The 26,440-nt window shown below is 31.0% G+C and overlaps 3 protein-coding genes across 3 annotated transcripts in view; all 3 read left to right on the top strand.

The window, feature by feature from the left end:
• LOC129962877 (lutropin-choriogonadotropic hormone receptor-like) overlaps positions 1-26,440 on the top strand; it is a 291,562-nt gene that overhangs the window by 51,172 nt on the left and 213,950 nt on the right. The gene's annotated exons all lie outside the window — the stretch shown is intronic.
• On the top strand, positions 9,212-10,783 carry LOC129962879 (uncharacterized). The gene is made up of 2 exons (XM_056076879.1): positions 9,212-10,045; positions 10,388-10,783. Exons 1-2 carry the CDS (start codon positions 9,212-9,214, stop codon positions 10,781-10,783), a joined length of 1,230 nt encoding a protein of 409 aa, XP_055932854.1.
• Positions 11,093-12,031, top strand: LOC129962878 (uncharacterized). The gene has a single exon (XM_056076878.1). It carries the CDS (start codon positions 11,093-11,095, stop codon positions 12,029-12,031), a length of 939 nt encoding a protein of 312 aa, XP_055932853.1.

Here is a 26,440-nt window from a genome sequence, read left to right as displayed (position 1 = left end):
AGCCGAAAGAGAGTCTCTAATAAAAATCTATTTAATATAAAAATAAAGTACATGTGCCTGAATAATCAATAAAAGAAAATTATTCCTGGAGAAAGGGATGAGCGTACGTTTTTTAATAAAGGTTACAATGCTGTTATGCAGTATACAATATCCGGACTTGTTGATGAATTCGTTATTGAAGCAGACTATAGCATTTTTCAAATAAATTTTATAAGATATTCTTGAAAAGACCTAGGGAGAAAATGTTATGCTAAATTATCTAAATATTATATGCTAAAAAACTATAATTGCAGTTATAAGATCACGTGCCAAATTTTATTAACGTCATTGCGTTTGCCTGCATGCAAAAGTAATGACCAAAAGACGGTCAACCCTTTCACAGATTTAATTTAAAATTTGATAAGAATCTAGATTTTAGATGATAAAATTATATACCAAATTTATTTATCTATTTATAGATATTTATGTTTTGTTGCCATCGTATTCACCTGCACTCGGACAAGCGAAAATACTGACTTCCTGTAAATGGGTTTTGCTCAAAACTTAATAAATTAAATAAATGGAAACTAAATAAAAGGATATAAATTTACAAAAGTGCTATTAGATCCATATTCCATATTGTGGTGGAATGTAGATTATTATGAACCATGCAGGAAGCAACACGATGAATGTTTTTAGGAACATTTCTTTTAATAATCACATTCACACATTAAACAAGCACAAACGCAAAGACAAGACATTCACGCGCGCGGCTTCACAGTTCAGCATCACATCTCATTCTAATTACAATCGCAATGCACTATGGGATGACATATGGGATGGCCTAATCAGGCATCGCCATCTAGTATCCAAAAGAGAAGATAAGAGTAATGCAACTGCTACAATATTTCTTTTGAGTAGCTTAAATCGTATTTGAATTATTGTAGTGACAGACTGACAAACATTATTCCAAAAATGTGTTTTTCGAAGTGATGTCCGAGATATGGGGATTCATTAAAATCTCTATTTCGAATTTTTCACATTTGCAGTGCTTTCTTTTAGTATATGAGAAAATAAAAATAATTTTATTACGAATCATTAAGCAAGAAACGGAGTAAAGGTATAACTTAATATTTATAAATTTAATGTAACTAAAACTTTAAGCTGAGAAATATCATTTGAATATAAAATACTTATGTAAATTATGATCTAATTATTTTATACATGGTTATTTGGTCTTTTTAATTTTATCACCTAAAATAATAACAAATTATGAATAACCTATTTTAAACTCTTCTTACTGTTTAATTTAAAGATTTCTAAAATATTTTTAAAAAATTTCATCCCTTGGAAAATAATTGGGGGCTTTTTGATCACCCTAGAGGTATTGAGAACAAGAATATTTTATCTAACGATGTAAAGAATATTCTTATTTTTGTATTTCCATATTTGCTATCAGCTGTAAAAATGTTAGATATTTTGCCCATAAAGACATTTATTTCTGCGGAAATGGAGAAACCTTTAAGACTAACATAATTTTAAAAGGCTATATAAAGCTCATATTCAAAATTTAATGTTAATTCCTCTTTCATTTGAACAGTTTATTATGTTCAAAACATTCATTCATATGCCCACATTTCTATCATTATTTTATTAATGAAACACAGATTAATAAAATTTCCAATGCTAAATTTGTATTGGTTGAACTGCTTTGACAACATTAGCATGATATAACGGCCAAATTAGAAGTATACTTGTTTTCATGCTTCATGATAAAAGTATCGATGGACTTATAAGAGCAATATTTAATTTTTGTTGGCATTTTGAAATATGTTTCAGTATTTATTACGATCAATTCTTTTCTATTTTATTTCATTTTTTTATATTAAATATCTTACATTTTCAATTGTATATGAAATTTTATATCTCATCAAAAAAGTCGAAAAACTTTAAAAATCGCTTACTTATCACTTTAGGACACAATGCAGTGTGTTTTTATATTTCAAATAAATTATTAGAAGGAAATTAACAACTGAATGCAAAATATCTATTTAAAATTGTATGTTGATATTTTTAAGCTAAATTATTTAAAAAAAAAATCAGAATCAAAAGAGTAAAATTAGAAGGTGTAACCATAACCGGAAACTCCGACCCATCACTAAGGTACACCGATTTATCTTATTGATCGATCTACCGCGACAACAATACTGACGGGAACTGAGTTGAATCCTAAAGACCATCATCGGCCTTGGTACAATTCTTCACATGGGAAGCCTTATTATATAGAGTTACCTTCTACCGTCATCGGTAGAAGGTAACTGACCCCCCACCATTTCTCTACCCACTCGGGAGGCGAAAACCAGCTATCATGCTGGGAGCTTATCATCTTCATATCTGAGGTACCTCTCCCTGGTAAGTAATTAGAAGGTGTGAAATTTATCCCACAGCATAGTATTTATTTAAATTTATATATATATAAAAGGAACGAAATCTAAATAATCAAAGACAATCTGAAACTTTATACAAATTTCTCTTTTAAATGCCAAATGAAATAAAAGTCAATAACACAAATAAAAATAATACCACCATATTAGATATGTTTGGCTATAAACATTTATGCAATAGGTGTGACATAACCATAAGCCCTTGAAAATATCTTAAACAAAAAATACCTTTATATTTGATAAAGACAGTATTTGACCATGAGACGATACTTACAGTTTCCTTTCAAACAAAGCCTAAAGACATTTATAAACGAAAGAAAGTTTCACCTTTACTAAACCAATATTGAAATCCAAGACAAATGTATGCAATGCTATGAAGTCAGTGATAGCAAAGAGAAAACTTTTCCCGTTTCAATCGGATTTTGCAAATTCCTTTTGCACTTTCTTCCTGAAGGAAATTTATCTCCTTCATCCGAATCGGAGGTGACCCACTTTTCTAGCTACGGCATGTCCCATTACGGACACATCCGCAATTTCCCTTTGCTGTCATCTCAGTTTACGGCCGCTGTTTGGATCTGATGTTTCAACCCAGGGATAGACATTTACTGTTTCGTTACTGTGAGCGTCTGAAGCATCCCCTTCACACAGTGTGGTTACTTTTTTTTGATTTATTTAAATGCTGAGGACTTCATTAAGGGATTTGTTATTCCGAGTGATTTCACGAAAACAAAACCGTGGGGCAGTTTGGTCTTCGCTATGCAGTTATACCGGAATTCCCAGTTTGAAAGTGACAGAGTAGACAGTTAAGAATGTTCTGAGAATTTTAAAGTTCGATAATTGTTTTGTTTTTCCAGCAATATTTCATCAGTTTGGATAGAATATTGGTTTACATATTTTTATTTTCTTGAGTCGTCATTCAGTATAGGAAATAAAATGGATTTCAATATCGTTCAAAGAAAACATATTTGTGACACAAATATTGTAAAAGCGAAACGGCAAAAGAGAATGTACTCATTAAATTATCCGAAACAGAAAACTTCTTAATAAAATACATCATTATCTTATATAATCAAGATATTATTCCCACTTTAAGAGATAGAATCTCAGTAATAAAAGTAGTAAGCTAATCGGTTTCGAATAATAGCCTTCAATGTCTCTTTTCACTGAAAATTTAATTGTTACCTTGAATTAATAAATAAATCTTTCCATTAATTATTTTTTAGTATATGTATTGTGAAGTAGAATGTCATTAAATTACTTAAGGGTCACTAAAAAGCTTTTTGCTAGTGTAAAATTTGCTACGCTTTTTAAGATTGCAAATTATATCGAAATTTATAAATATTTGTTCTTAGAATGCAAATTTGATGAGTTTTCGTTATTTCTTAAATTTTTATTCATTAATACTTTTGTATAATATAATATTTAAAAACAGACAATCAGCAGCTTGTGTTCTAAATAAATACATTGAAATGCTAAATTTATATGTCCAAAGGAAATCAAAATTAGGGAATAAATTTGCTTCGAATTTAGTTAACTAATTGAACGAGGAAAAATTTAGAGAAGGTTATATTAAAATTAATTTTTATTAATTAAAAATTCTATGTTTTAGCTAACTATATAAGCCTGTTATTGTACATTTAATTAAATTATAAATACAATACAATAAATATAAAAAAATCAAGATTATATTTTACCAGGTTATATTAAAAGTATACACAAAATAAAGTACAAGAAGAGTAGACGCAGAAGAGATAACGCAGAAGAATGAAAAAAAATAAATTATATGTACTTTTTTTCATAACAACCAATTAATTAACGTGAAAAAATAGACTACTATCCTTTGACCTCCTTAACAAATTTAAAGAATCATAGACTATAAAATTTGCCCTGAAATCTATAAAAATTTGTGCACAAAATTTCTCGTACCATACAAACTATAAGATAAGGTAAAAAAATTGCTTACATCCATTACTTATGAACACATATTGAGGAAAAAGAATATGGTTCTAGCATTTAAATGAGTTAATTCGCAGAGATGTTTGTTTTATCGGGTGGGGTGGGGTAGTATTTGTCTGTTTTTTTAATATTGATTCATAGTCTGTTGCTCAAAAAAAAGTATATTTTTGGATAACATCTTGATATTACCACTTGTAGCAAATAATATTCTGTGATATTCCTTTCACATTTTATTTTCGTTATTTCATCAATGAAAATTCCATATTTAGAGGGTTTATTAAAAGAAAATAAAACAAAATATTATCCTTTTGTTCATCGAAAACTAAAAATAACATTTGCATATTTAAATTCCACACAATTGCAAGCGTTCAATGTGAAGGTCTTTCAAAAACATGAAGGATATTGAAACGATACTCATTCTTTCCTCCCATTAATTTCAGCATGTTTAGTACGATCTTTGAAAAGTTGCAGATATTCGTGTCTGAAATTCTTTAATATTAGTTCACAGCAGGGGAATAAACACATGTTGTTTGATGTAGAAAACGATTTACAGAGAAATATATGCAAACTTTAAAAGATTGAAGTCAAGCATGCAGAAAAAAGAGTGGAGTGAGTCATTTTGCCACTTTGATGACCTTCATGTTTCTGAAAGGACTCGCGTTTAATATTTTTAACTATGTAGAAGTTAAATTTTGAATCTTTATCCGATGAACCGCAAGCCTGTACTTTGTTTCCTTACCTTTTCTTTTAATAACCCTGAAAATGGGGAATATTCATTTACGAAAATTCTACACACGCAAGCACGCACACTAGTGTTTGAGGAATTAAAGTTTCAATTTTCATTAAGGTTTGATTGAAGACAACATATGTTAAATTCTTTTTTCATCAATATTTGGAAATTTTTTTCCAGTCTGCTATGTAATTAAAAAATACTTTTTTAAATAATAATCACTGTCGCGTCCAAAAGATTTATTAATCTAATTATTAATAAAATATACAATCTAATAAAGTCTCTTTTCCTGCCTTGACTATTACTTAAAATTAGTGATGGAACTTTCTTTTAAAATTCATATACCGTATATAGTACATGTAGGAAAGGCGAGAAAATGCTGTGATCAAATAACCATAATTTGCGCTTTAAATTTTACAAAACTGAAAGCAGTTGTTTTTGAGAATAACATTGAAGATCCAAGTCTTATGGTATAAAAGAACGATTCCTTTTAGCTCCATTGCGATTCTTTTGAATTTAATTAATTCATACATTTTTTTGTTAAGTTGTCTTATTTTGATTTCAAGTCTCTCATAAGTCAATAAAAAATAGCAAAATAGCATTAAATCCTTAAAAAATATCTAAAAAAATGGAATCGTGAAAAAATTACAAAGCATATTACAGAAAATAATTTAGGAAATTGTCAGTGTAATCACAATGCATTGCATCATGGAACAAAGAAAAATCATTTAAACAAATTAAGAATAATTTAAAATGTTTAATTTTTTTATTTACTGAAAAGTTAATTCCTGCCTATATTTAAAAGATTTCTCAGCTGTTGCTTAGAACATATTATTTCTACACACATCATATATTGAAGCACTTACTCTGATCAATAATCTTGTAATTATTACAAAAGCTTAATTTCGGACGTGACTGATTGGTTCTTCCGCAATGCGTGTTGATCCAGCTCTTCAATTTAGAAATATATTGCTTCCATGCGAGATAGAAACCAAATTACTTACCACGAATTCTCTCCTCATCCGTATATAACTCGGATATTATACGCATACCATAATGAGACCAGAGACCTAAATCCATTTTATGGATTGTAAATTCGTCAATACTGCGAATGACATATCAGTATAATAATATTGCGTAGCATCGACATTATAACAAAAGTAACAAAAAAAGTAATATTATAATTTCAAGAATTTTTCAAAAATATTTTAATTTTTTATGGAACAATTTTATTTCGAATGTTGTGCCGGAGTTTTTTTTAATGTACATCTAAGCCCATTATTTTATAAATGAATAATTTGTAAAAAAATCGTTAAAAAATTCTTCTGCTAAAAATAACAGAAGAATTTTTGTACAAACTAGACATATTCTATATATAATTACATACATACATAATTATACATACATACTTAACTATACATAATTTTTCAATTATACTGTGTATTTCCTCGAAGTATGAAAATTCTAAGTTACCGATATAGTATAGTTGTAGCAGTTGCATTACAATTCAAATTCTGTCTCCTTGCATTACTCTTATCTTCTCTTTTGGATACTAGATGGCGATGCCTGATTAGGCCATCCCATATGTCATCCCATAGTGCATTGAGATTGTAATTAGAATGAGATGTGACGCTGAACTGTGAAGCCGAGCGCGTGAATGTCTTGTCTTTGTGTTTGTTTAGTGTGTGAATGTGATTATTAAAAGAAATGTTCCTAAAAACATTCGTCCTGTTGCTTCCTGCATGGATCATAACTGTCGCGTTGATTCTCTATATCTATTAATATTGTCTATGTTTCAGCTTTTGTTTTGTTCCGAATGGCAACGGTGTTAAAAAAGATGTATATGTAGTTTGGAATTCATTAAAAGAGGTTGTGTTTTACTTTTGAGAATGGCTTTGAGTTTTATATTCACGCCATAAACAAATGCCCTTTCATCCAAGAAATCGAAAGCAGAGTCTTTAATGAAAGTATCTGAATAAGAATATTATCTGATTCGATGTCAAACCGTGACATCTGGCTTCCGCGACAGGACTCGGTTGCTTTTTGAGAGTAAGTACGAAACATTTCAGCATTTATTTCATTATGGAAACTGTTTTGAAAGATAGGAAGCAACTGAGAAGACTGTTTACTATAGCATGCAATTCCTTTGACAAGGCAGAAAATCGACTGAGTTGTGCCGATAAAATCAATAAATTAAAGATAATTGAGGAGAAAGCTTTATTAATGATGGCATGTGAAGAAAAATTTAAACAGTTGTTGTATTCCGAGAAGACTTCCGATACTGAAATCGAGAGAGAAGTAGATGAGCCGGAAACTTACATTGATCGCTGGAGATCTTTAAAACAAAAGTTAGAATCATTTGTGATTGAACAGTTATCCTCTAAAAATGAAAGTTTTAATATTGGTACGAATACCTTATTAAATTAACCAAAAATAAAATTACCTACTTTTGACGGTAATGTACGTAATTGGTTATATTTTTGGGGACAGTTTCAAAAAATTGATGAGGACATTAATATCGATTCTCACGATAAATTTTCATATCTATCTCAAGCAATGGAACGAGGTAGTCCTTCCGAAGAATTAATTAAGAGTTTTCCTCCAGGTGGTAATAGCTATGAAAAAGCTTTAAAACAATTAAAATTGCATTTTGGCAGAGAAGAATTATTAATTCAAGTATACGTTAGAGATTTACTAGCATTAGTTCTTCAAAAACAGAACTGTTCAAAAAATTCATTAAGAAAGTTGTTAGATCAACTCGAGAGTAAACTACGCTCACTATTAAGAGTTACTAGGGAGAAATATGCTGCTATGTTATTTCCTCTAGTTGAGTCATCGCTACCCGAAGAAACTTTGATTGCTTGGGAGCTTTATAGATCGGCTCATCGTAGAGTTCGTGAAACGAACACGAATGATTCCGATCAAAATTCAACTAAAATAGAAAAAAGTGATTTAGAATTTATTTTAGAATTTTTACAAGATGAGGTTGAATCAGAAGAATCATTCTTCTTGCTTCTAGAAGTTTCAACGCTTCTAAACTGAAAGCGGAAGTGAAATATAATAAATTTTCTGGTGATAAAAAAATGAGTGAAAATAAAACTAGGAATGTAAACTTTTAGGAGGCACCTAGTGCAACTGATCTTTTGACTTCGTCGCAAGTGTCAAAACAGTGCATATTTTGTTCTAATGCACACTATTCTGGAGATTGTTTTAAAGTAAAAAAAATGCCCTTGAAGCAAAAACAGGCAATTGTTCAACAATCTCATAATTGTTTTTTATGTTTAAAAACTGGACATTCTGTCAGAGATTGTAATGTCAGAGCTAGTTGTTTGTGTTGTGGCAAAAAACACCACATTCTTCTGTGTAGAAAAATGAATCCGATATCTGAGTCTAAAGACAAAGAATCGCTTGAAGTTGATAAGAGAACTGATAGTAGTTCTGAAATGGATCAAGCTCTTTCCAACTTGTCTACCAATCCAAACGTAGTCCTGCAGACATTCAAAGTTGTAATTAGAGGCAACGGGAAAAAACGTGTAGCAAGAGCTATTATCGATACTGGTTCACAGCGGTCATATTTACTACGAGATACAGCTGAAGAAATGAGCTATGAGCCTACCAGCTGTGAATATTTGCAGCACTCCCTATTTGGTGGCAAGCATACTGGGGTATGTAAACATGATTATCGAGTGTACATGAGAATTATAATTGTAATTTTGAAGTTCTTAGTCAACAAATTATTTGTAAAACTGTGCCACCTACTGTGAATGAGTTTTGCGTGAAGCAGTTAGCTGCTTATAATGTAAATATTGTGGATAATTGTGAAGATCCTATTGAAATCCTTATCGGAGCTGATGTAGCTGAGAAGCTCATGACAGGAGGTTATCGTGAAATTTCGTGTGGACTCGTAGCGATTGAAACAAAACTTCGGTGGTCTGTAATGGGACGAATAACTGATACTGCGAGAAGTGAATGTTCATCTTTATTAGTTCAGTCCATGTTATCTACAGCAGAGACAATAACAGACTTATAGTCCTTGCATACTCTTGGCATAACTGACCCATCTGTGAAGAAAAGCCAGATCGAGTTACAAGAAGCTGCTCGAATGCATTTTCTAAATACAGTTCATTTGGTAGATGATCGTTTTGAAGTAGATTTGCCTTGGTTGGAAGATCATCCACCACTCCCAGATTATTTTGATTTAGCAAAGGGAAGACTGAACAAGACTGTTAAATGTCTTAAAACCGAGTCTAATTATGAAGCTTATGAGAATGTTTTTAGGGAATGGCTTGAGGAGGGAGTAATTGAGGAAGTTGCCAAAAATGATCAGGCTTCAGTACATTATCTGCCTCATCGAGCAGTTATCAAGGAGAATAGCACTACAAAAATCCGGCCTGTCTTTGACGCTTCGGCCAAGGTAAAGGGATTTCCTAGTCTTAATGATTGTCTTGAGAAGGGGTCGAATCTAATAGAGCAGATTCCGAGTATTTTAACCCGATTTCGAAAAGAGAAGATCGGTGTTATTGCTGACATCCGAAAAGCCTTTCTACAAATAGGTGTTTCACCCACGGATAGAGATTACTTGAGGTTTTTGTGGATTGGTAATGATGGTCAGCTGAAAGAGTACAGACATTGCCGTGTAGTTTTTGGTGTATCGAGTAGCCCTTTTCTTCTAAATTCTACTATTCAGCTTCATCTACAAACTGTTTTGGAAAAAATAGGAACTGGAGAATCTTCGTATCCAAAAGATGTCATTCAAAAACTTGCGCATAGTTTTTATGTCGACAGTTGTGTTAGTTGCGTTAAAAATGAAAAAGAACTACATCGTTTTATTAACGTTTCGACTGAGGTAATGGCCGATAAAAAATTCGAGCTTAGAGGGTGGGAGTTCAGTGATGTCAATGCTGATACTTCTGCCGATACAAATGTGCTCGGCCTGGTATGGAATAAAAAAATCTGACACTCTACGAATTAATACTGCAAGTGTAAAAGAATTATGCTTTGAAAAGGTAACTAAGCGATTAATCTTATCTACAGCTCATAGATTGTTCGATCCTCTTGGTATATGTTGTCTTGTCATCCTAATTTCTAAATTATTGCTTCAAGAAACGTGGAAGCAGAAAATAACATGGGATGAAGAAGTTGATAAAATTACAAAAAATACATTTTTAATTTGCTAAAAGATATTGACTGTTTAGAGAAAATCCGTTTTCCAAGATATTTTGGTTCAGAGATTGCAAGTGGAGATATTTCAGTACATATTTTCTGTGATGCTGGTAAGCATGCTTATGCTGTCGCTGCTTTCATCCGAATACAGACTTGGGATTCAGTTAAAGTACAACTTATACAAGCCAGGAGTAGAGTTTCACCAACAGGAAAGGAAGGGATTACTATCTATAGACTTGAGTTACTTGCAGCCACTGTCTCAGCAAGACTTTCAACTTCTATTTTGTCAGAGATACAGAGTGAAGAAGTTTACTTCTGGACTTATTCTTCGACTGTCTTGACATGGATTATGAGAGAAGAAGACTGGAATGTCTTTGTCCAGAATAGAGTGAAGGAAATTAGAGCGTTAACAAATAAAAGTTCTTGGAGACATATCCCTGGTTCCATAAATCCTGCTGATCTCCCGAGTAGAGGTTGTTCAGCTCAAACTTTATTGAAATCTAACTGGTAGTTAGGACCAAGTTGGCTTTACTTGCCTAAAGAGGATTAGCCAAAAGGAAATCTAAGCTTAAATGAAAACGAGATTGTTCGGTAAAAGAAAAAGACCATAGTTTCATCTGTGACAAGATGTTTGATTTCTACAACTTTTGTTTCTAAGGAAGACTGGTATTACAAATATTTTTCGAAATACCAGAAAATAGTTCATCTAATTGCCTGGATTCTACGGTTTACCTTTAATTGTCGAGCTGAAAGGATTAAGAAAAGACATGAAGACCTTGATTTTAATAAAATTTTTGAAGCCGAGAAATTATTAATCAAAATGGTTCAAGAGGATTGCTTTGTAGACGAGAGAGATAATAAATTAAAAACTTTAGGAGTATTTAAGGATCAGAGTGGAATCCTCAGACTGAAAACGAAACTTACCTTTCGACAGGATTCAGAAGAGTTTAAAACTCCAGCTATTCTTCCGTCCGATCATGAGGTGGTCAAGAGATTAATACGATATTATCACGAGAAAAATGCACATGCTGGTACCCAAATTTTAATAAATATTCTTCGTGAGAGATTTTGGCTTCTTAATGCTCGAAAAACGGTGATATCTCTGATTAATAAGTGCACCGTATGTAGAAGATTCTCTGCAAAAAGAGTGCAAGTTTGCACAGCAACCCCTCCAAACGACAGACTCCGAGAAGCGGCTGTGTTTGAAATTTGTGGCATTGATTTTGCTGGTCCAGTGATCTTAAAAGGTAACACCAAATCCTGGATTTGCTTATTCACCTGCGCCGTATACAGGGCAGTGCATCTAGAATTGGTTGAGTCCATGTCTACTGAGAGTTTTTTACTAGCCCTTAGAAGATTTATATCCCACAGAGGAAGAAGTAAAATAATTCACTGTAACAACGGAACTAACTTTGTGGGAGCTTCAAATGCGCTACGAGATCTAAACGGGAAGCAGATTATTGATGATACATCTATATCACCAATTCAATGGAAGTTTAATCCACCAACTGCCTCATGGTGGGGAGGTTGGTGGGAGAGATTAATAGGTATTCTCAAGAGTTTACTGAGGCGAGTACTAGGAAGAGCTTCTTTAACTTCCGAAGAAATGATCACCATTCTCTGCGACTGTGAAGCAGTGATCAACTCCCGTCCATTGACCTATGTTACTGAAAATGATGTTACTTTGATTCCTTTAAGTCCATCTCTATTTCTTCAAGACATTCAAACAAGTGGTGTTCCTGATCTTGATGATATTTGACACAGAAGTCTGAATAAACGAGTCAAATACAGAGAAAACTTACAAAAGGATCTGCGAAAAAGATTTAGATCCGAATATCTAGGAGCACTTATTCAAAAATCGGATAAGACAAGATCAGTGAAAGTGAATATCGGTGATGTTGTATTGATAGGAAGTAACAACACCAAGCGACTGAATTGGCCACTGGGAAAAATAATAGAGATTATTCCAGGTCAAGATGGAGTAACAAGACTTGTGCGACTTAAAACGGCAAATGGAGAATTACTAAGACCGACTCAGAGACTGTATCCACTAGAAGTCTCTAATGATGATCTTATTGTTGAGAACTTTTCCAACTAAGAAGTTGGAAACTTGTAAAGAGTCTGGCTCTAACGATGTGTGTGATGTAAGCTTTGAGCCACAGTTTCAAAAGACTAGAACAGGTCATACGGTCAAAATACCTAAAAGACTGGACTTGTGAAAAATTTTAATTTTGTTATTTTTATATATCTATTATTTTATATATCTATTATTTTATACTATTTTATATTTATATATTTATATATCTTTCTTGCAACTATGTGTAAGTTAAAGTTTTAATGTAAAATGTTAACTTAGGTGGGAGGATGTCGCGTTGATTCTCTATATCTATTAATATTGTCTATGTTTCAGCTTTTGTTTTGTTCCGAATGGCAACGGTGTTAAAAAAGATGTATATGTAGTTTGGAATTCATTAAAAGAGGTTGTGTTTTACTTTTGAGAATGGCTTTGAGTTTTATATTTACGCCATAAACAAATGCCCTTTCATCCAAGAAATCGAAAGCAGAGTCTTTAATGAAAGTATCCGAATAAGAATATTATCTGATTCGATGTCAAACCGTGACAATAATAATCTACATTCCACTACATAGTACATTTTGAAACAATTTTCATACAAACTTTGTAAAATATTTCATGTTTATTTATGGACCATTTATTTTTGAGAAATGATCATAAATTTCCAGTAAGATACCAACGAAACACTTTGCTATTTTTAATGCATTGTTAATTTTGATAATCTTATTGAAGAAGCATTTCCATGAAAGCAAATGAATAATCCAAAAAGGGTTTAGAAATCTTTCCTATTAGTACAAGATATTGTAGGATTGTACGATATTTTGAAGGTCTATTAGTACAACATATTGTACTATATTTTGAAGGCCGTCTAACATCGTGGAGATATTGTAACAATGTTTTGATGCATTTTGCAGAGTTTTCTGCTTCTTAGGCAGAAATGTTATTCGACATTCATTTGTGTTTCTATGCGCGATTTTTCTATAAGCCCGCGAGTGCAGAAGGTACCAAGAAATTCATTTAAAACTGCTCCTCAACGTTATCGTAATTAAAAAAAATTGAAATGTTTATAATTCTACGTAGCATTTACAAGATATTTTTTGAGTGTGAAAATATATTTTAATTCGTGAAAATGCTGCTAATTGTGTATTAACTATACAATATTATTAACTAGTCAAAAAGTAAGCATATTTGAGAGAGAATATCTGAATAATACGGTATTTTAAGGTGTAAATAAAAAAAGTTTGAAGCAAAATTTAGATAAACTAATATCTTTTGAAGATTGGATATCTTAGTTTAATTTAGCTTCTGTTTATTGACATTGTTTGATTTTCTTGAAATCAAATTAAGCAGTGAGAAGAGGGGATCAAATGTTTGAAGAAGCTTTTTTTGGGGTACTAAATTAACTTAGAATGTTAATTCAAATGGTAACCTAACCAAATGTAATTTTTCAATGAAAATGTGGAATCGGTTTGATTCCTCGAAGATAAGTATGTTTTCAAGTATTGGAGTGTTTAATTAAAAAAGAAATATTTTCATTTCTTAAAAAAAAAACGTAAGTTGCATAAATCGTGTTACCACATACAATATTGAATATCCACTATATAGTTATTTTAAATTAATTCAAAAGATGTTATTTTCAATAATAAAACGGTAGATTAAATACAACAGAAACTTTTTAACATGAAGGCAGTAATAAAATATACATTTCAAACAAAATCTTAGCATTATTAAAATGAAAACAAGTCTACAATAAGTATATCTTAATGGTATTTTTTCCTGATAAAAGTAATCTTTAAAATCATTAATAAATAATATTGGGTAAGCAGTAAAACAAATTAGAATATTGCGGTAGGTATGTAAAAGCAATAATATGCTTAATATAAATAGTGACAAAATGAAAATAATTAATAAATATTAGGAATAAAAAACTAACGAATTCGTAACATTTGTATGAAAAACTCCTTCATTTTTTAAAGTGATAAATTCAATGTATTAAGTTTACAAAAAGGTTTTTTTTTCTCAAAAAACTGCCTGTTTAAAATAAACGCGCAGGTAAAATTAATTATACAAACTTGCAAAATTTGGTATAAAAATGTTTACTGTGTAATTACTTATTTTTACATTGTTTCAAACTGTGATTTTAAATATTGCATCGATTTCTATGAGTCACACCAGGATTTTTCTCAAAGTGAATTTGAATGCATCGGATATGCATATTTTATTTTCAAATATTTTTTTAAAGTTTTATTAATAAATTTACTGTTTGTGAACTATTGGAAATGATTTGGTAAATTATGTTACTGAAAGTATACCTATCCTGGAAATCATAGCTCCATACGTTGTCTTTTCCTTTTTCCCTAAAACTTCTTTTAAATTCTTTATCTCTTGTAAAGGTATCATACGGATTTTATCTTTACAGCATCCAAACATAATCCTCCATCGCACTGATATTTTGCATACCTTGGTATTTACGCTCCGTATCCTTGATACCTTGGTGAAATGTTTCTCCCTTTTCTTCACTAACAGCACAGAGATTTTCGGAAAAACAGTTCAAATGCGAATTTCAGAAATGTTCTTTCAAACACATTGAACTTTGAATTTCCTTAACATGCTTTCCAGGTTGCATTTAAAATTTGAGTCCTTAAAGCTATCGAGGAATTTTTTGAAGAATTTAAAAGCTCCCACCACATCGTTTCTATCCATTTCCATTTTACTTTCAAATACTTCGATTTTGAAACGTTTTAAATATCCCGACATTTCTGAAACTTATTGCCTAGGTATTTAAAGCACTCTACTTCTTTTGATAGAGCTTTAACAGATTGCTTGATCAGGCCAAGCTTGGTGTGAACTAGAGGCATGAAGATTTTACTGGGATCAACCAAAACTGATTGCATTTTTGCTTTTATGTTTGAATGCCTTTCGATGCGAGCTCTTTTTCTCATGTAGTGATTTTCCTTATCCTTACTATCTTATTCATAAAAGAAGCAATGATACATGATGTTTGATTACAGAGAACCATTACATTTTGTACTATATTCAATAAGTATGGACTACACTTTCAGATTGTCGCAAAATCTCCATACGAGGTCTTTATACTTCAGTTTGATGAGAATCACGGTTAAAATATGTTTTCAGGTTCAGAGAATGCCGCACTGATACTAAGGCATACTTGTTGCCATTATGCAGAAGCATTGTTTTGTGGTTTCTTTACGTTGACTCAATTAAGAGCCATTATATATATATATATATATAGAATTGAATGATAAATGTTTTCTTTTGGAGCAGTGAGATAGAGACCAGGATATAATAATCCCCGTCCCCTTTTAACTAGACGAATAAGAGACATTTTGAAGCAAATTTAGTCTAAATTTTTTGGGGCATATTATTAATTGAATAATATTTTTCTTTTTACTCGCATCCCAGACTGTTCTAAAAAATAATTGCCAGTTTCCGCAAGTAATGTTGACTTATGACATTAAATGCTCATCCACGTAATTAATTAAGATTATAACATAATGGATTGTTGTGGTCTATGAAAAATCAAGATTTTCAGTTTGTGCAAAAATGGTATATAATGGAATTTTTGGACTATTTTTTTTCTGAAATAATAATTAAAAAATCTATCACAATTAATTATTATTCTATTAATACTTTTTTGGAAATATGTAATCTATTTTTAAAGTAATTTCAATTAATTAGATATAGTTTTTCACAGGTTATTGGTAAAATTCAATCGGAAAATTATAATTAAATTCACTGTCAGGATGTATTGGTAAATTTTATTCTACAATAGGATAGCAATTTCTGTAGTTTTTAACATTAACACCCTGTCTTTGAGTAAGAATAAAAAATTTCAACACTTTACATCTCATTATTTTGCTAAAAATAAAATCAGGAAATTATATAATACACGCAAGTCCATAAATTGAGGATAATTCAGAGTTACGCGGAAATCGAACTCTAAAATACATATATCAACCGTAAAATGACTACACACATCTTCAAAAATCATATGCAAATTGCAGGAAGCCGCCAGATGACACCGATAGTGCACCACAACGACGAGAGTGTAAGAGAGTGATGCATAAGGAATACAGGCAAAGAAGTAAAATTGTTCGCAAGCGCTTTATAAGCTTTTCAGTGCAATAACCGCATAGTTATGACACAAAGGACTTATTTGGATGATTTTTTTACGTGGTAAAATTATCGGCTATCTGGAATGTGGGCGTAATCAGCAGGAAGTATCCGAGGAACTTAGAATCGCCCAGAGTGTAATCTCCAGGCTTTGACAACGATTCCAAGATGATGATAAGAGTAGACGTAACAGCACAGGTCGCCCCCGCGTTACAACGCCGAATGAGGACCGGTATTTGGCAGTTACTGTCAAAAGGAAGAGACGGAGCACAGCATCAGACCTGTCTTGTCAGCTCTCGGGTACGACAGTTTCAAGGCAGACCGTGTGTAGACGCGTAGAGTAGATTGGTCTATATGCTCGTAGGCCTTTCAGATGTGTTACACTTATTGCAACTCACTGTCACCTGCAGTTAGCCTGGAGTAGAGAGAACATGCATTATGGACACCGCAACAGTGGGCTTGTGTCATGTTTTCTAACTAGTCCAGGTTTAACTTGCAGTCTGATTCTCGCCGGACTTTCATATGCAGAGCGCCAGGTACCCATTATCACCAAGAGAACATCATTGAATGACAGCGTTACGATGGTACAGGATTGCTCGTTTGGGAAGGAATTATTCTGGGTTCCATAACTGACCTATTTGTTCAAATTGGAACCATGACAAGCCAAATCTATTGGGATATTATTCTGGAACAACGTGTACGTTTGTTTCGGGGCGCCATGGGCACAGAATTCGTGTTTATGGATGACAACGCCCGTCCTCACAGCGCAAATATCGTAAACAAATGCCTTCGATCGGAGGATATCACCCGTATGGACTGCCAGCATGCTTACCGGACTTGAATCCAGTAGAGCATGTGTGGGACATGCTTAGCAGACGAGTTGCAGTCTGTAAACCGGCTCCTACATGTCTACCGGAACTTTGGAGAGCATTGCTAGATGAGTGGTGTAATATTCTCCAAGATAAGATCGATAATTTGATACTCAGCATGCCTAGGCGGTGTATGGACTGTATTGCATCGTCTGGGAGAGAAACTGTGTATTAATCCTACCACCCATGTAATATTAGTTTTTCTAAATAGGTTTTTTTTTTGTAATTTGCTCCAGGGAGCAAAAAATCGCAATTTTATACGAGAATAATAATTAATGATATCAAACATATAGCCTCTTTTTTACACTTTACCTTTTGTTTAATAAATAGGCTTTACAAATAAGTGGCATTCGTTTTGCTTCTGCCTCTTTCTTTTTCTGAACTTGTATTATCCTTAATTTATGGACATGAGTGTACTAAACAAAAAGATATCAAAGAATTTTGGAGTGAATACACGAAGTCAAAAAAATGCTGCCTGGAAATAAGGATAACACTCTAAATCATTTTTTGCAAACGGGAAACCAATTTAACTTGCAACGCTTAGGAAAATTACCTGCTGAATCGGAAATTATATACATTCTGATGATATTTGTATAATTATTTTATAATTTGAAAATTGTATAAGAAGGAGCTCTTCCTGTATGAAAAAAAGCCCCATCTGAATCCCAATTGAAGGAGGATTACAAAATGACTACACAATTACTATTCCAGGATTAACAATAGTTGTTTTCAAAATTTTATTTCCTTATTTAAAGAGAATGTCTTGTACTAACAAAATATTGGATAATTATAACATTAAAATTTTAAGTCAAAGAGATTGAAATCAATAAATTTATATATTTAACTTAAACGCATCTGTAGAAACAGAGCAAATCAGCCTACACATTAAGAAAAATATATAAATTAATTATATTTGTCTTATTTTATGCATGACATTGAATCAGTCATTTAATGGTGCAATAGGTAAAATGTAATTTTGCCTTCCTATTACTAACCGATGTGAATTGCCTTCCTTTCAACAGCAATGTTTGCTCAATTCAGATTTTTAATGCTATATTAATTCACTGTGTTTCCATTCACAACGAAATGTAAAGTAAGCCGAATGCTGTATATTTAACTTTTAAAGTAGATGTTTACAATTGTACTTTTAAAACCCATTTTTCATATCTCATGCAAATCATGAATGTAGATAAAGAACGACTAGAAAATATAAATAATTTCGTAAAGTAGGTATCAACAATTGTAATTTTAATCCAATTTTTCTTATATCATACAAACGCAATCATGCAAGCAGATAAAAAAAAAGACTAGAAAATAAAAATGACTTCATTCAGAGCTTCTAAATATTATATATTGAAATTGATTCCAGTGTTCAATATTTTTTCTCTGAAAAACACCGTTTATTTTGAAATTAAATTTCCTTTCAATAGAGTTGTAGTTCACATTCACCAGACATATAAACCGTGTTCATTAAAGAAGTATGGCGCGTTTTTTTCAACTTCGGGCTACTCATTTTCTGCGATAGCATTTGATTTTAGAGTAGATTATATTTAACAAAAGGAAAGGAAAAAAAATATTGATTCTCATTATTTGATGGAGATTTATTATCCCAAAGATTAATTAATAACAAAAGTCGCTAGTTTCATACGCAATATCCTTAATTAAGTTTTCTGCAGAAAGAAAGCGATATTTCATTGAACATGCTTTATAAAAATGCAACATTTTAGTAGCGTTGGATATTAAGCTAGTTTTATGATTTTCCTCCCTATTGTTTTCGCATAAAATAGTGTTTATAAGAAACGACAATTCAGGCTGAAAAGAACACTGAAATGATCTTTAATTAAAACATTATCTCATAAGTTTTGTGAGAGCTAAAACCTTCCGTATTAAAAAAGAATTTTCATTTATTTATACCAAGCTGCCCTTGGAGACTAGCTGGTTTGTTGAATATTGATTAAGTTTAGTTTTAATTTAATCTCTACTGCATAGTTTGATTTTATGATTCCTTCAACAAAGCCTCTTAAGAATGAAATTGTAACGATCATATAACGGTCATGAGAGTGCCATTAAATGCTTAAATGCCTTGATGTTCTATCCTTAAATTCACATTGATTTTCGTAGTATTTTAAGTTCTTATTCTTCCTGCAAGTTGTGCTGGAAATTAACAGAATCTTTCTTCTTTAACATGTAACAATAGATGAAAATTACGCGATTAAATATTTTATGGAGCAATAAAAGTTATTGTTGAAAATCTTGAAAGGAATTATTTTTTTAAATTATCAAAATCCAGGAAAAATTTAACATAAAATCTAAATAAGTGTAATTAAAAAGATGTTCTTCTTATGTTGAAAAAAAGAAAGGTGAATATTAATTTTGTGCAATAACATTTTCTGGAATTATCTCAGAAGAAATCCCCAGAATCTCGATTAATTATTTCGAATTCTCAATTAAAATTTGGATGTGACAAATTGCTGTGATTTTCATCTTTCCATTCTTTTGTTTTTGTGCCAAGTTTCGTAAATAGTTGAAATGATATGGCTTTTAAGACTGTACCTATATGCGTTTTCTCTAGAGGTTTCTTTATTGTTTGCAAAGGTATAATATCATCAAGTGTCGTTTGTTCCTTCGCGCCTAGGTGGGGTTGCTCTTCTGCGGTCCCATCAAGTTTCCAGCAAGGCCACTGGCTTGTCGGGGGGGGGGTATCGTACAGTATACATACATGTAGCTTGAAATTATTAAAATGCATTCCTAAGTTTTCTAGAGTAACTTCTTCTTATTTATAGAGGAAATGTAATTGACAAATACTTAAAAAATGTTCAAACAAGCAATAAATAATTAAAAAAAAATGTATTGGAAGGCAGAATTTTGCTGAGATAGTTATGTCATCACAGATTATATATAGTAAATCAGGAAACGGTTATTTTGATATAGAATCAGAACAACCTTTATTTTTCTTTCCTTTTTTTATTGCATACAAAGAACATTTTCATATACTTGCCAATAAATGACTATATGCTGGAAAAATTATTTAAATAATTAGAAAAACTTCTACCTCAAAATTTTGATAAATATTTATGTTTAAGAAGTCCTTAGTTCGAAAAATTAACAAATCATTTTTGTGCGCGTGTATAAATGAGCTAATTCACACATAGATACGTACACATACACACGCGCACGTGCACAAAGAAACAGGTGATTGAATGAAAATCAACGTTTGATCCTAATTCTTAAATTGTACCTTTTGGATCAAATCGAGTACCGGAAAAGACAGAATATTTGCATAAGTACACATTCTATTTTCTGTATTGTGACTTGTGGCACTTTACAAACTCGCTGGCAGTTATCTTCCTTCGATTTAAGCCAAGTGAGAGTCCCTTGTTTTTTCAATAGCGCCAACTAGGGCCAAGAGTACGACTTAGCTACTTCATGCATCATATTCGCTTGCACAACCCCCTTTTTACAGGAGGGCATATTCACAGATAGAACACAGAAAAAGAACAACCATGCCTGAATTGGGACTCGAACCCGGGACACCCAGATCACGGGGAAGATGCGCTACCCCTATGCCAGGACGCTATTTCCATTTTCTTCAAAATATATGAATGACCGTAAAACACCTATTTATCATACAAAAAATACACCTAAAACCCATTCAATCAAAGTAAAACCTTTTTATATGATTGCATAATCAATACATAGAGGGGAATTTGTAGATGTGTGATGAACACTTTTTAAATTGGGGTAAGTTGGTTCACTTGAGTTTTTTGGCACAAGGCCCATTTATGGCCATACACATCATAAAGTAAAGTATTGTTAATTTTTAAAACTTCATATAAACTCAAAAGATTTTTATGTATGAACTAATAAAAACAGCTAAAATACGGATGAAACCAAAAATATGATCTTTGCTTTAAAACGACAAGGAAAAAAATTGAAAATGGAAATTGTTAAGTTAAATATATGGTAAAAGGTGTGTAGCAGTTAAAAATTTAAAAATGTTTGGACGGTAATTATTTCCCAGCAATTCTGGGAGTGTTGCATTTGATGAATTAAAAAAATGGTGGCGATGGGTGTCAAAAGCTGGACATTCAATCAAAATGTGATGAACTGTCAATTTAGTGTGGCATGTGGATCACATAGGTGCCCTATCACAGAAAAGTAGATACTCGTGGGTAATACAAGTATGCCCAATACGCAGGCGAGATAATTTAACGTCAGCTCCACGCATTGGCAAAACTGACCACGTGTCAATTTCAGGGTAAATAAAGTGCAATTTATTCTAGGTTTACATATCCCAAGTCTCCTGCCATAGAGAAAATTTTTTATTAGCAATGGATTTCTTTACATTGCAGTACGGTATTCTTTGATGCAAGAGAGAAGACGCAGTTTTTGCAGCATGATCCGCCTGCTAATTGCCAGTAATTCCCATGTGACTGAGTAGCCAGCAAAATAAGATGATAAAACCTCTATTTTGTAGAGTTTTGAAAAGTTCCAAGATTTTTACAACAACTAAATGTGTATGAGGATTTAAATGAGAGAGGATTTCTAAAGAACTCATACTATCTGTATAAATGCAAAACTGTCTCTCGGGTGACAATGAGATATTCATTAGACAATGAGAAATCGCCACTAATTCGGTTGACAAAACTGAAAAAGATGCATGCAGGCGGAGACTGTTTATGTCGGAATCAAAGACAATTAAACAACCAACTTTTAAATTGGGCAGCGCATGGCTAAATCTAGATATGTACAGTTCTGATTTTCATACTCCTTTATTTGACTTCCTGAATGTTTGTAATGATGAAATTTTGTAATTGATTTTTACTTACTTTCTATTGAAGTTTCTTGTAGTTGTGAGATTTCGAGAATAATAAATTTATATATTTTCAGAACTTAATTATAAATTAATTAATAAATGTTAATTTAATTTCGATTGCATAGGACTGTCGCCAATTTTTAATGAATTAACAGAAATTCATACAAAATTTCATAATATATGTAAAAAGGAATTAGAATATATGTATTAAACATTAAAATGTACAAAATAAAACAATAGTTTTTGAAACTTATTTAACCCTTTATTAAGAGTATTAAAAAGTAGAAAATAATTTTTTACTGAAAAGTATAATCAATAGAAAATAGCAAAAGTGGAAGAAGCATTAAAAATTAAAAATATTAATACGTGTATTAATATTTAGTAGGAGTATTAATACAAGTTATTTGCAGTATGGAATTTATTATCATGGTAGTTAAGGCCTATTTATATTCATTTAATGACAGGAATCGTCTTATTAAAGAAATTTTTTTCACTTTCTCACAAAAGAGTGAAATAGAAATTAATCCAACATTCGCTAAATTCTCTTCAGCTAAAATTTCTGAATTTTTAAAGCAAACATTTAAGTTAAGAAACTGCTGCTCGGGTTTTACTAATACGAAATCTTAAATGAAAAAATATTTTTAGGAAAAAAAAAATCAATATACGGATCATTTTACGAAGCGGTGTTAATATCCGTCGACTTTTCTGAAAAATTCGCGAAGGAAACTTTACTTCATATTAAAATCAACACATATTTCAATTTTTTTTCTAACGGCTTAGCAGCATCAGGATGTTTTTGCTAAACGAAAATGCAAAATATATGTCATCTAAAATTAATTCCGATAATTTACACTTCAAACTCCTACGTCTATTTTTGGCCATCCCCAGAAGAAAAATATTTAAAAGTAATCGAAAGTAAAACTTGCCTCACTTTAAGTTTAATGACATCGAGTAATTTTATTATAGCTCTTAAACTTTTGTAATTTTCTGGCAGAATGAATTTTATATAACAGTTAGCTAATAATAAATTTAAATTAATATATATTAGACTGAAACTGTCATAGTTTTCATTTTAATCAAAAAAAAAATTAAAAAATACTACTTTCTATACTTTTTTTGAAATAATATTTAAAAAAATTTTGCTTCAACGTATTTTGAGATATGCGCTGAAGAATCATATGAGAAACAACAGTTTAACAATTACGATTATAGTGAAAAACATCCAAAATTTTCAAATGGCAACACCAACTTCTTTTATTGGAATGTATTCTCCATAGCAAGAAACAATAAATAGCGTCGGAATGGTGCATGTAGCCGGTATTGCCTGTCTATTCAGCATAAGTGCTTTGGATCTAGGCACCATCTGCCGCATGCGTGGTAGAAATAGGTCAAATAGAAAATTTGTGATACACAATAAAATGTTTCGATTTCTATTCTTCTCTGCTGTTATTGGTTGTTTTCTCTTTTCTTCGTTTGTCTACCGTTGGTACTTTTCATGACACAAATACCGTTCCAACGCTATTTATTGTTTTTTGCTACAGATTATGATAAAAAAAAAACAAAAAAACTTTCGTATTGCCATTTGAAATTCTTAAAATGTTGTCACTGCAATTGTAACTGTTAGAATCTATTCTTCATACGATTCTTGAGCGCATACAGCAAAATATTTTGCACCAACATTTTATTCCGTTCCTGTGATTAGTATGATAGTTACGGTCTTATATATCAGGATAATTTTTTGTAATTACCTGGTATATATTTCATATAATTCATTTACATTATTCCGTTATTAATTACTATAAAAATGAACAGCGACAAGAATGAGAATCCTCTTATTCAGTCGTATTACATACGTAAATAGCTTACGGCCATATCATTTCTTTTTGAAAACTTACTAAAATAAAATAAATTGCTGTTGCTGTCCAAATAGTATTCATTTTTCAATAAAATTTGAAGTATTTATTTTTGTAAAGAAATATGGGCAATATTTTGATACAAAAATATCAACACAATAAAAAAATATTATTTTCTTTACCCTAACTGCTTGCAATGAAGCATTTTTAGATCCAATTTCTGTTTATTTTGCAAGCATTTGATTTAATTTGAAAACGATAATATTGTTGTACTTGATTGTTGTTGTAAGATTTAAAGCATTCATGTTCCATGGTTTGCGTTGGTTGTTCTAATTCTTAAGCATTCAACATTATCTAAAATTCTCCAGACAGATCTAATACATAAGCAACCGACTTAAGGTTTTTATCGTTTTTATGCTCAATAACAATTCCCTGAATAAAAATTGGTGCTTCGTTATCTTTTTGTTACTAAACATGCGTTTAGTTTCGAAATGTATAAGCTAGAAGCATCTGTTTTTGAAGTATAGAAATCCCTTTTTAATGGCGGAGGACTTCTTATCCGCATAAGGAAATAAAAAAATAATAAAAGAAAAAAAAATAAGATGAGATTAGATTCGTCTTATTGAAAATTCAATCATAATAGACCAAAGTTGGGTATCATCCTTATTCCATGAAGGATTTACCATCAATCTGTTTTTGTTTCATGCTCTTAAATCATATTTCATTCTCGGAGAAAAAAATATTCAATACCTGCTTAATCCCTTTTGCGACGGAAACAGATTTTAATAACCGCCAAAACCTTTATTTATATTAAAACCTTTTTAAAATCTGTGTAAAAAGGTTTTAAAATCTGTTTCTGTCACAAAAGGGATAGTCGCATAGATATAAGTATTTTTAGTCTTTTTTTTTATCTCAAAAAAATTACTGAAAGACAATATTAAAATAAAGACAATGTTAATAAAAATATATAAGAAAATAAAAATAGGAAATTCATAAACCAAAAAAGCTGCAGAATTTCATTGGTGAAACCTAAAGCGCTTCCGTAAATTGTTAATAAGAAAAATTCGAATACATTTCTGATATTTGTAATCTGTAGAAAAAATTGTTTAAATTCTGAAACTGTGATATTTTTTAAGTTGAAAGGAATTCATGAATGAATTATTTGTTCAGTTGATGTTTTCCTATCATGTAGATCTAAAGAGCATGCAATTCTCATCGAACGTTTGAAAGCATTATTTATGCAAATAATGTAATTTATTGATAGTTAATGGGATTTATGAAGGTTACTACTGATATAGAGGAATTGGCTGTTTGCAATGGATAAAAAAATAGCTTATGTGCATATTTTATTTAAAATTAATGGTTGTAGAGTTTTTATGAAGAAATAAAATAAATCAATCGATGTTTTAGACAAATAGCTATAAATTTGAATTTTGCTAAGAGTCTTGTTTTGTTTTATATTTATAATTCTGCATTAGTTTTTGATACTAAGTTGACATGGTTTTACATTTTGTTATTTTTCATACATAATATAAAATTTAGTGATATATTAAAAGTAAAATATTCTAATGATCTAAATTTTACTATTGCTTGTGTATTATATTTGAATTCTTGGTATACAGTTAAGTCTAAATAACTTTCCAAAAATTAATTTTTAAAATATAAGCAAAAACTTTGATTTTCAAATATCAACGTCGGCATAAGAAGAGGCTCCTTACTCTGTAACATTAAACTTTCATGGATATATTTTTATTTGAATTAATAATAGCTATGAATTTATTGCAGTATTAAATCGTATATTGGGCTATTGCGTTGAGGCAGACTTTGTGATTATTTATTTGTGGCCTTGTTTTTCTTTTTCAGAAGATAAATATAGGATTTTCTTTATTGTGAGTTAAGGGCTTTAAAGAAAATACGAACTACTTTTTTTGGAAGAACATGTATTTGTATGTTAAAAGTAATGCCATTCCACGAAGTATCAATGAAAGTTAGAAGCAAAGGTTTAGTTTTATTTCATTGTGGTTTCTAACCATTTATAAATTCAGAGTTTGCAGGGAAAATAATTAATATAAATGAAAAATAAAGTTTCTGATAATAGAGGTTTTATAGGAGCTGCAAATTCTTATTCAATTGCAAGAAATAAAAATTGGTTCTAGACAAATATTTCCTTATTTTCATTACTTGCTTTCTTCTAAACTACTTTCTGTAATTTAATATTTCAAAATAATATCACTTCATATTTTCATGAAAGAAGTACTTAACCGTCTAATATATTTTAATCAGTTTTGTTTTATATGAATTTTATACATAATTTATCTGAGAAAGTTAAATTGTTATTCATATAGAAAAATTATATAGATAAATAATCTATACTCAAATATAATCTGTGAATATTCAGCAATTCAGAATTAATTGGAAAGCA

Source organism: Argiope bruennichi, chromosome 3, assembly GCF_947563725.1.
Source record: "Argiope bruennichi chromosome 3, qqArgBrue1.1, whole genome shotgun sequence".
NCBI lineage: Eukaryota > Metazoa > Arthropoda > Arachnida > Araneae > Araneidae > Argiope > Argiope bruennichi.
The sequence above is the reverse complement of the archived record's forward strand: the minus strand, read 5'-3'. Positions and strand labels throughout refer to the sequence as shown.

What these genes read in the sequence shown, in the direction of transcription:
- LOC129962879 (XM_056076879.1), top strand. Translation starts at nt 9,212, where the DNA reads ATGCATTTTCTAAATACAGTTCATTTGGTAGATGATCGTTTTGAAGTA. An exon ending in ATACAAATGTGCTCGGCCTG is followed by an intron (nt 10,046 to 10,387) that starts GTATGGAATAAA and finishes GATGCTGGTAAG; the next exon opens with CATGCTTATGCTGTCGCTGC.
- LOC129962878 (XM_056076878.1), top strand. Translation starts at nt 11,093, where the DNA reads ATGGTTCAAGAGGATTGCTTTGTAGACGAGAGAGATAATAAATTAAAA.